This window comes from Bombina bombina, chromosome 2 (assembly GCF_027579735.1).
Source record: "Bombina bombina isolate aBomBom1 chromosome 2, aBomBom1.pri, whole genome shotgun sequence".
Classification (NCBI taxonomy): Eukaryota; Metazoa; Chordata; class Amphibia; order Anura; family Bombinatoridae; genus Bombina; species Bombina bombina.
Window position 1 is genome coordinate 978,009,015 of NC_069500.1, and position 12,018 is coordinate 978,021,032.

A 12,018-nucleotide genomic window follows, 5' to 3' on the forward strand; every position below is an offset into this window, starting at 1 on the left:
GAAATCTGCTTCCCAGTTGTCCACTCCAGGAATGTGGATGGCAGACAATTGTGAGCTTCCGCCAACTGAATAATCTGTGCCACCTCCTTCATGGCTAAGGAACTCAGAGTTCCTCCATGGTTGTTGATGTAAGCCACTGAGGTAATGTTGTCCGACTGAAACCTGATAAACCGGGCTAAGGACAATTGAGGCCAAGCCATCAGAGCATTGTAAATCGCACTCAATTCCAATATGTTTATGGAGAGAGCAGACTCCTCCCGAGTCCATAGTCCCTGCGCCTTTAACGAGTCCCAGACTGCTCCCCAACCTACCAGGCTGGTGTCCATGGTCACAATCACCCAGGAAGGTCTCCGGAAACATGTGCCCTGAGACAGATGTCATCCACATTGTTTATAAACCTCATTATTAAATAAAACAAGAGCCATAAAAGTAATATAGGTTAACTTCTTCCATACCATGAAATAAATTAACTCTCAACTCTCCAAATCACATAAATTAGTGCCTGCCCACTACCATAATAAAATCCTACCTTAAGGATTTAAAGTCCCAGATAATAATACAGAGAAATTTTTTCTAAGTGCAAGTCCCCAGTACCAAGAAGACAAAAGCACTTACCTGCAATCTAGCTGTCCGGCAGGGAGACAGCTCACAAGGTGTGAAAGGACACATACTCCTTACAGAGACCTGTAGAAAAAAGAAAGAACAGAGTAACTAACTCTGGCTTTCTATAACAAGGGAAACAATATGTTAGGAAACAAAGTAAGGACCACCTCACAACTTCCTAACTGCTTAAAAGCAGCCACTACTCTACTGAAGAGATTAAAGTGGACTCAGCTAGACCCAAATCCTTGCTTGCAGGGAAAAGTACCTGAAAAAGGATTCAATTCTTCAGACATCAAAACTTCACCTCCTTCATTGACAGAGGCAAAAAAGAGAATGACTGGGGATTATGGGTAGGGGAGTGACACTTAACAGCTTTGCTGCTGTGCTCTTTGCCTACTCCTGCTAGCCAGTAGTGATATTCCCACTAGTAATTGAATGACGTTGTGGACTCTCCATATCTTAGGAAAGAAAACAACTGCGCCACATAGAAAAAGTGCATGAGTTACGCTGCGCTGTCGGCACTAAGATCCTTAATAAACACAAGACTGTCGGAAGGGCGATAAGCCATAAATATACCCCACACAAAAAAAAAATCACTCCCATTATAAGGGCAAAAAATATATTAGCCCAATGAGAGATGTCCCACTCTCATAGTAAGCCTTATATCAAAAAGGGGACCATTAACCCCTTAAGCTCCTTACCAGTTAAAGTGCCCTGTCGGTGCTGCCCTTAAGTATATTTCCAATAAATAAATAAATAAGTCCCAATTTATGTCCACTGAGCGATTAACCTCCTAAGTGCTGAATTCTTCTAACCTGGAAGGAGAGAGCACTTACCTGTGGATCCAGCTGCAGGGCAGGAAACCGCTCCTCAGGTATGAGACTCAACCCGACCTCTGACAGGGACCTGTAGAAAAAGAAAAGTAGAGTAACCAACCCTGGTTTTCAATATTGGGGTAGCATAAATGTTAGAAGGTAAGCAAGGAGTAACTTGCTGTCTTCCAACTGTTAAAATCCACCATTACTCTTACTAAAGAGGATTAGATGGACACAGCATAGCCCCAATCCTTCCTTGCAGGGAAAAGTACCCATTAAAGGATCAAATATCTTCAGACACCATCTTCACACATCCTCCTGATGTACAAGACAAAGAATGACTGGGGTTTTATGGGAAGTGGGAGTGATGTTTACAGCTTTGCTGGGGTGTTCTTTGCCTCCTCCTGGTGCCCAGGAGTTGAATTCCCACTAATAATTAGAATGGATTTGTGGACTCTCCATGCTATTGGAAAGAAAATTTGAATTTAAATGTAATTTAAATTTTGTTTTTTTTTTATTCAGGAGTCATTAATGGGTTAGCAAGACAAGTAAAATGATTGTTTCTATCTATGTCCTGAATAATATTTAACCAAAAGCTATAGGTCTGGACACCACCAGTACATATGACCTAGAGTACTGTCTACATGTCATCATTTCCAACATTTATTGCTTTTTCTGGGGTATAAACTTTTAAGCTTCCGGGGAGAGAGAGTGTGAGAGATACCACCTATGCACAATTGTAAAATGAATTACTAGCATATTAGCTGAAATCGAAGAGGACATAGTGTTCTGAAAGATACAGCTTGTTGTGGTAATATTCTCCTCTGTCTGTCTCACAATGGTCAATAAAATTTGGTAGATGACCTGGAGGAGGTTGTTTTAATATTTTATAAATTAAAGACATTGCATGGGAAAGGGGTGGTGGGAATGTAAATAATGTCTTTAAGTTAGTTAAGGGGCGTAAAGGATTGTGAATATTTGTAAGATAGTCATGCATTTTTCTGTATGCAAACCAATTTGATGTCCAGTTATATTCTTTTTCTAGTAATTCCATTTGTGGGAGTATCTTATTATCTGAGGTGTAGTTATAAACTGAGGTGCCAACCTTCTCAGGCTAGTCTTTGTTTTGACAACTTTATTTTAGCTAGCATTTTTAGTATTTAGCTTCCCTCTAAGGCTAACCTCAGTTTTAAAAAGAATGATATAAATGATATATTCAGTATAATTCAATACATATTTGTGCAGCCACAAAATCAGCAGCTGGTTCCCAATAAATAAGTAAACACACAAATAAACCAATAGAAAAACAAAACTGGTATTTGATGTAGTTCCTAAGGTACACAAGCAACCAACAAAGCCCCCAGGATGGCCAACTGTAGTCACAATATGTTCAGTGTAGAGCCTGCTACAATTTTTTGTGATACATTTTTGTCACCTTTAGTATCATTGGGTGAACTATACATCAAAGATACTAGTTCAGTGATGGGGTTCAATGTGACCATCTTAGGACTGATCATGAATAATATTGGAGTAATGGATGATATATATTCATCCTTATTTAATTCACTGTCTGGTGTAGAGTCACTACATTGATGATTAGGAAAGTTAAAAGGCATTAAAGAGGTGAAGACAAGATAGAGAATTACGTTCTATTGTTTAAAATATACCGCCAAATATGAAAGTCAACAGGTAAGACTTTTTGAATACATTGGTAATACAATGTTAAATCAGAAAAGTGAAACAGACTGTCTAGTACAAATAGGGTATGATAAAGTATACAAAATCTTGAAGAGAAATTAGTATATCTTACAGGAGGCATATAACTAGGGATACACTTTATATAGATATTGTATTGTAGCTAGGGAATTAATTTAGCTTAGTTAACATGACACCCCTTATTTTATTTTTAATGTATAAGAATGAGAACTACTAGTTTAGCTTATGAAAAGGATAGAAGTTATTGATTATGGTAGGAAGAGACAGTAAAATTATTCAATAATGCCTGGGAATATATTGGGAAATACTTGGAGAAAAAGAACACCCTCGTACCTTTGAAATATTATGTTCTAGGGCTTCTTTCAATTGATCACTCACAGCTGTAAGACTCTCCTTTGCATTCAGCAGTTCATCCCTTTCCTGGATAACAATGTCCATCTTCTGCTGAAGATCAGTTAATTTTTGTTCATCATCAATCTTCTCCATGCGCAAGGCCAATAGTGCTGACTCTGCGTATGTTACAGTCTCAGTCAGTTCATCCACCTTCAATTTAAGGTTGTGTTGGACTTGCTCATATTTGTCAGTTATTTGTTGCTCTTCAGCAGTCTTCTGGTGCAATTCATTTTTAAGATTCAAAACCTTCATAAAAAGCAAATTAAAAGCAAATCAATTGGGAATAGCAACAAATTCAATAGAACATAATTTGTTATCCAAAGGTTAGAGTATGTGTTTTTAATATTTATCATTTTCGCATTATAATGTTACCTCTTCCCGAAGGACATGTAGCTGGTTTTCTAGCTCTCTCTTCTCATTTTGTATAGTTTCCATTAATGCCTCGGTAGTCTGCAGAGTCTCCTCCAGCAGTTTTATCTCAGAGGAACAACTTTGCTGACTACGCTCTTGTTCAATTTTAGCATGACAAAGATCTAAGGGAGCTTCATTAAGGTCTTCAGTTTTTGAAAGATGTTTCACAGGTGACTGTTCAGCTCCCGCAATTACAGAAGTTACTTCTAGCTGACTATTTTGCACCGTCTCTGATGTTTCACACGTGGTCTGCTCCAGCTGCATTTCAGTTTCCTTTACCAATGTCTCTTGAAAACTCAGACACTGGTCATCTAGTCTGTCAATAGTTTCCTGAAACATACATATTAGGAAAACATTAATTTTTTTTTTTTTAACAGGCACCAATGCCAATCTATACAGTAGTTTAAATGGGACATTTGAGCTAGAATTTTTTTTTTTTTGTTAAATAAATAAATCTGGTGGTAACCCTCCCAAAACAAAACCCCATGTACAAAAAGTATAATGGAATATATATATATTTTAATTCATAAGACTAAGAACTTAAACACTAGTTTAGCTTATGAGAAGGATAGAAGTCATTGCTTATGATAGGAAGAACAGTAAAATTCAAAAATGCCTGGGAGTATATTGGGAAATACTTGCAAAAAAGAACACCCTCCTACCTTTGAAATATTATGTTCTAGGGCTTCTTTCAATTGCTCACTCACAGCTGTAAGACTCTCCTTTGCATTCAGAAGTTCATCCCTTTCCTGGATAACAATGTCCATCTTCTGCTGAAGATCAGTTAATTTTTGTTCATCATCAATCTTCTCCATGCGCAAGGCCACTAGTGCTGTCTCTGCGTATGTTACAGTCTCAGTCAGTTCATCCACCTTCAATTTAAGGTTGTGTTGGACTTGCTCATATTTGTCAGTTATTTGTTGCTCTTCAGCAGTCTTCTGGTGCAATTCATTTTTAAGATTCAAAACCTTCATAAAAAGCAAATTAAAAGCAAATCAATTGTGGATAACAACAAAATCAATAGAACACAAATTTATTATCCAAAGGCTAGAGTATGTGTTTTTAATATTTATCATTTTCGCATTATAATGTTACCTCTTCCCGAAGGACATGTAGCTGGTTTTCTAGCTCTCTCTTCTCATTTTGTATAGTTTCCATTAATGCCTCGGTAGTCTGCAGAGTCTCCTCTAGCAGTTTTATCTCAGAGGAACAACTTTGCTGACTACGCTCTTGTTCAATTTCAGCATGACAAAGATCTAAGGGAGCTTCATTAAGGTCTTCAGTTTTTGAAAGATGTTTCACAGGTGACTGTTCAGCTCCCGCAATTACAGAAGTTACTTCTAGCTGACTATTTTGCACCGTCTCTGATGTTTCACACGTGGTCTGCTCCAGCTGCATTTCAGTTTCCTTTACCAATGTCTCTTGAAAACTCAGACGTTGGTCATCTAGTCTGTCAATAGTTTCCTGAAACATACATATTAGGAAAATATTTATTTTTTTACAGGCACCAATGCCAATCTATACAGTAGTTTAAATGGGACATTTGAGCTACAATTTTTTTTTAATATAAATTCTTGTGGTAACCCCCCCCCCCAAAAAAACATAATTTATGCTTACCTGATAAATTCCTTTCTTCTGTAGTCTGATCAGTCCACGGGTCATCATTACTTCTGGGATATTACTCCTCCCCAACAGGAAGTGCAAGAGGATTCACCCAGCAGAGCTGCATATAGCTCCTCCCCTCTACGTCACTCCCAGTCATTCGACCAAGGACCAACGAGAAAGGAAAAGCCAAGGGTGAAGTGGTGACTGGAGTATAAATTAAAAAATATTTACCTGCCTTAAAAACAGGGCGGGCCGTGGACTGATCACACTACAGAAGAAAGGAATTTATCAGGTAAGCATAAATTATGTTTTCTTCTGTTAAGTGTGATCAGTCCACGGGTCATCATTACTTCTGGGATACCAATACCAAAGCAAAAGTACACGGATGACGGGAGGGATAGGCAGGCTCTTTATACAGAAGGAACCACTGCCTGAAGAACCTTACTCCCAAAAATAGCCTCCGATGAAGCAAAAGTGTCAAATTTGTAAAATTTGGAAAAAGTATGAAGCGAAGACCAAGTTGCAGCCTTGCAAATCTGTTCAACAGAGGCCTCATTCTTGAAGGCCCAAGTGGAAGCCACAGCTCTAGTAGAATGAGCTGTAATTCTTTCAGGAGGCTGCTGTCCAGCAGTCTCATAAGCTAAACGAATTATGCTACGAAGCCAAAAAGAAAGAGAGGTAGCGGAAGCTTTTTGACCTCTCCTCTGCCCAGAGTAAATGACAAACAGAGAAGATTCCTTAGTTGCCTGTAAGTAAAATTTTAGAGCACGGACTACATCCAGGTTGTGCAGTAGACGTTCCTTCTTTGAATAAGGATTTGGGCATAAAGAAGGGACAACAATCTCTTGATTGATATTCCTGTTAGTAACTACCTTAGGTAAGAACCCAGGTTTAGTACGCAGGACTACCTTATCCGAATGAAAAATCAAATAAGGAGAATCACAATGTAAGGCTGATAATTCAGAGACTCTTCGAGCCGAGGAAATAGCCATTAAAAATAGAACTTTCCAAGATAACAACTTTATATCAATGGAATGAAGGGGTTCAAACGGAACGCCCTGTAAAACATTAAGAACAAGGTTTAAACTCCATGGTGGAGCAACAGTTTTAAACACAGGCTTAATTCTGGCCAAAGCCTGACAAAAAGCCTGGACGTCAGGAACTTCTGACAGACGTTTGTGTAACAGAATGGACAGAGCTGAGATCTGTCCCTTTAATGAACTAGCAGATAAACCCTTTTCTAAACCTTCTTGTAGAAAAGACAATATCCTAGGAATCCTAACCTTACTCCAAGAGTAACCTTTGGATTCACACCAATATAGGTATTTACGCCATATCTTATGGTAAATCTTTCTGGTAACAGGTTTCCTAGCCTGTATTAAGGTATCAATAACTGACTCAGAAAATCCACGTCTTGATAAAATCAAGCGTTCAATTTCCAAGCAGTCAGCTTCAGAGAAGTTAGATTTTGATGTTTGAAGGGACCCTGTATCAGAAGGTCCTGTTTCAGAGGTAGAGACCAAGGTGGACAGGATGACATGTCCACCAGGTCTGCATACCAAGTCCTGCGTGGCCACGCAGGTGCTATTAGAATCACTGATGCTCTCTCTTGTTTGATTCTGGCAATCAATCGAGGAAGCAACGGGAAGGGTGGAAACACGTAAGCCATCCTGAAGTCCCAAGGTGCTGTCAGAGCATCTATCAGGACTGCTCCTGGATCCCTGGATCTGGACCCGTAACGAGGAAGCTTGGCGTTCTGTCGAGACGCCATGAGATCTATCTCTGGTTTGCCCCAACGTCGAAGTATTTGGGCAAAGACCTCCGGATGAAGTTCCCACTCCCCCGGATGGAAAGTCTGACGACTTAAGAAATCCGCCTCCCAGTTCTCCACTCCCGGGATGTGGATTGCTGACAGGTGGCAAGAGTGAGACTCTGCCCAGCAAATTATCTTTGATACTTCCATCATAGCTAGGGAGCTTCTTGTCCCTCCCTGATGGTTGATGTAAGCTACAGTCGTGATGTTGTCCGACTGAAACCTGATGAACCCCCGAGTTGTCAACTGGGGCCAAGCCAGGAGGGCATTGAGAACTGCTCTCAATTCCAGAATGTTTATTGGCAGGAGACTCTCCTCCTGACTCCATTGTCCCTGAGCCTTCAGAGAATTCCAGACGGCACCCCAACCTAGAAGGCTGGCGTCTGTTGTTACAATTGTCCAGTCTGGTCTGCTGAATGGCATCCCCCTGGACAGATGTGGCCGAGAAAGCCACCATAGAAGAGAATTTCTGGTCTCTTGATCCAGATTCAGAGAAGGGGATAAGTCTGAGTAATCCCCATTCCACTGACTTAGCATGCACAGTTGCAGTGGTCTGAGGTGTAAGCGTGCAAAGGGTACTATGTCCATTGCCGCTACCATTAAGCCGATTACCTCCATGCATTGAGCCACTGACGGGTGTTGAATGGAATGAAGGGTGCGGCAAGCACTTTGAAGTCTTGTTAGCCTGTCCTCTGTCAGGTAAATCTTCATTTCTACAGAATCTATAAGAGTCCCCAGGAAGGGAACTCTTGTGAGTGGAACGAGTGAACTTTTCTTTTCGTTCACCTTCCCTCCATGTGACCTTAGAAATGCCAGCACTAACTCTGTATGAGACTTGGCAGTTTGAAAGCTTGAAGCTTGTATCAGAATGTCGTCTAGGTATGGAGCTACCGAGATTCCCCGCGGTCTTAGTACCGCCAGAAGAGCACCCAGAACCTTTGTGAAGATTCTTGGAGCTGTAGCCAATCCGAATGGAAGAGCCACAAACTGGTAATGCCTGTCTAGGAAGGCAAACCTTAGGTACCGATAATGATCTTTGTGAATCGGTATGTGAAGGTAAGCATCTTTTAAATCTACAGTGGTCATGTATTGACCCTCTTGGATCATAGGTAAAATTGTCCGAATAGTCTCCATCTTGAACGATGGAACTCTTAGGAATTTGTTTAGGATCTTTAAGTCCAGGATTGGTCTGAAAGTTCCCTCTTTTTTGGGAACCACAAACAGATTTGAGTAAAACCCCTGTCCCTGTTCCGATCGTGGAACTGGATGGATTACTCCCATTAAGAAGAGCTCTTGTACGCAGCGTAGAAACGCCTCTTTCTTTGTCTGGATTGTTGACAATCTTGACAGATGAAATCTCTCTCTTGGAGGAGAGTATTTGAAGTCCAGAAGGTATCCCTGAGATATTATCTCTAGCGCCCAGGGATCCTGAACATCTCTTGCCCAAGCCTGGGCGAAGAGAGAAAGTCTGCCCCCCACTAGATCCGATCCCGGATCGGGGGCCCTCAATTCATGCTGTTTTAGGGGCAGCAGCAGGTTTCCTAGTCTGCTTGCCCTTGTTCCAGGACTGGTTAGGTTTCCAGCCTTGTCTGTAGCGAGCAACAGCTCCTTCCTGTTTTGGTGCAGAGGAAGTTGATGCTGCTCCTGCTTTGAAATTACGAAAGGAACGAAAATTAGACTGTCTAGCCTTGGCTTTGGCTTTGTCCTGAGGCAGGGCATGGCCTTTACCTCCTGTAATGTCAGCGATAATCTCTTTCAACCCGGGCCCGAATAAGGTCTGCCCTTTGAAAGGTATATTAAGCAATTTAGACTTAGAAGTAACATCAGCTGACCAGGATTTTAGCCACAGCGCCCTGCGTGCCTGAATGGCGAATCCTGAATTCTTCGCCGTAAGTTTAGCAAGATGTACTACGGCCTCCGAAATGAATGAATTAGCTAGTTTAAGGACTCTAAGCCTGTCCGTAATGTCGTCCAGAGTAGCTGAACCAATGTTCTCTTCCAGAGACTCAATCCAGAATGCCGCTGCAGCCGTGATCGGCGCAATGCATGCAAGGGGTTGCAATATAAAACCTTGTTGAACAAACATTTTCTTAAGGTAACCCTCTAACTTTTTATCCATTGGATCTGAAAAAGCACAGCTATCCTCCACCGGGATAGTGGTACGCTTAGCTAAGGTAGAAACTGCTCCCTCCACCTTAGGGACCGTTTGCCATAAGTCCCTTGTGGTGGCGTCTATTGGAAACATTTTTCTAAATATCGGAGGGGGTGAGAACGGCACACCGGGTCTATCCCACTCCTTAGTAACAATTTCAGTAAGTCTCTTAGGTATAGGAAAAACCTCAGTACTCGTCGGTACCGCAAAATATTTATCCAACCTACACATTTTCTCTGGTATTGCAACTGTGTTACAATCATTCAGAGCCGCTAACACCTCCCCTAGTAATACACGGAGGTTTTCCAGTTTAAATTTAAAATATCTGAATCCAGTCTGTTTGGATCAGAACCGTCACCCACAGAATGAAGTTCTCCGTCCTCATGTTCTGCCACCTGTGACGCAGTGTCTGACATGGCCCTAATATTATCAGCGCACTCTGTTCTCACCCCAGAGTGATCACGCTTACCTCTTAGTTCTGGTAATTTAGCCAAAACCTCAGTCATAACAGTAGCCATATCCTGTAATGTGATTTGTAATGGCCGCCCAGATGTACTCGGCGCTACAATATCACGAACCTCCCTCTGAGCGGGAGATGTAGGTACTGACACGTGAGGCGAGTTAGTCGGCATAACTCTCCCCTCGTTGTTTGGTGAAATTTGTTCAATTTGTACAGATTGACTTTTATTTAAAGTAGCATCAATACAGTTAGTACATAAATTTCTATTGGGCTCCACTTTGGCATTGCAACAAATGACACAGGTATCATCCTCTGAATCAGACATGTTTAACACACTAGCAAATAAACTTGCAACTTGGAAATACAATTCAATTAGAATAATATTAAAATGTACTGTGCCTTTAAGAAGCACAGAAGATCTATGACAGTTGAAAATTAATAAATTGAAACAGTTATAGCCTCAATCCTTGTAAACAACACAACTTTAGCAAAGGTTTAATCCCATTAGCAAAGATAACAAATTCTGAAAGCAGGAAACAAATTACAGAATAAACGTTTTTTATCTCAGTCAAACTATAATTCTCACAGCTCTGCTGAGAGAAATTACCTCCCTCAAAATAAGTTTGAAGACCCCTGAGCTCTGTAGAGATGAACCGGATCATGCAGGGAATACAATGAGTTGCTGACTGAAATATTTGATGCATAGAAAAAGCGCCAAAAAACGGCCCCTCCCCCTCACACACAGCAGTGAGGGAGAACAGAAACTGTCAGAAAAACAGATTAAGCAACTGCCAAGTGGAAAAATAGTGCCCAAACATTTATTCACACAGTACCTCAGCAAATGAAAACGATTTTACATTCCAGCAAAAACGTTAAACATAATCTCTAGTTATTAAACAGCTTTATGTATTTCTTACAGTGTAATTCTAGTGAAGTACCATTCCCCAGAATACTGAAGTGTAAAGTATACATACATGACATTATATCGGTATGGCAGGATTTTCTCATCAATTCCATTGTCAGAAAATAAAAACTGCTACATACCTCTATGCAGATTCATCTGCCCGCTGTCCCCTGATCTGAAGTTTACCTCACTCCTCAGATGGCCGAGAACAGCAATATGATCTTAACTACTCCGGCTAAAATCATAGCAAAACTCTGGTAGATTCTTCTTCAAACTCTGCCAGAGAGGTAATAACACACTCCGGTGCTATTTTAAAATAACAAACTTTTGATTGAAGATATAAAACTAAGTATAATCACCATAGTCCTCTCACACATCCTATCTAGTCGTTGGGTGCAAGAGAATGACTGGGAGTGACGTAGAGGGGAGGAGCTATATGCAGCTCTGCTGGGTGAATCCTCTTGCACTTCCTGTTGGGGAGGAGTAATATCCCAGAAGTAATGATGACCCGTGGACTGATCACACTTAACAGAAGAAAAAAACATGTACAAAAAGTATAATGGAATATATATATTTTTAATTCATAAGACTGAAAACTTAAACACTAGGGCCTAGATTTGGAGTTCGGCGGTAGCCGTCAAAACCAGCGTTAGAGGCTCCTAACGCTGGTTTTGGCCGCCCGCTGGTATTTGGAGTCAGTGATTAAAGAGTCTAACGCTCACTTTTCAGCCGCGACTTTTCCATACCGCAGATCCCCCTACGCCATTTGCGTATCCTATCTTTTCAATGGGATCTTTCTAACGCCGGCATTTAGAGTCGTTTCTGAAGTGAGCGTTAGAATTCTAACGACAAAATTCCAGCCGCCTGAAAATAGCAGGAGTTAAGAGCTTTCTGGCTAACGCCGGTTCATAAAGCTCTTAACTACTGTGCCCTAAAGTACACTAACACCCATAAACTACCTATGTACCCCTAAACCGAGGTCCCCCCACATCGCCGCCACTCGATTAAAATTTTTAACCCCTAATCTGCCGACCGCCACCTACGTTATCCTTATGTACCCCTAATCTGCTGCCCCTAACCCCGCCGACCCCTGTATTACATTTATTAACCCCTAACCTGCCCCCCCCAACAACGTCGCCGCCAGCT

General features: G+C 41.1%; 1 protein-coding gene across 1 annotated transcript in view; it reads right to left on the bottom strand.

Moving 5' to 3' along the window:
* The window catches only part of CENPE (centromere protein E), a 261,773-nt gene that overhangs the window by 160,114 nt on the left and 89,641 nt on the right, over positions 1 to 12,018 (bottom strand). The window contains exons 39-42 of the mRNA XM_053703505.1: positions 5,034 to 5,402; positions 4,601 to 4,906; positions 3,900 to 4,268; positions 3,468 to 3,773 (exon numbers count right to left, since the gene is read on the bottom strand). Of these exons, the coding sequence (XP_053559480.1) occupies positions 3,468 to 3,773; positions 3,900 to 4,268; positions 4,601 to 4,906; positions 5,034 to 5,402 (1,350 nt within the window). The remainder of the gene's footprint in view (positions 1 to 3,467; positions 3,774 to 3,899; positions 4,269 to 4,600; positions 4,907 to 5,033; positions 5,403 to 12,018) is intronic.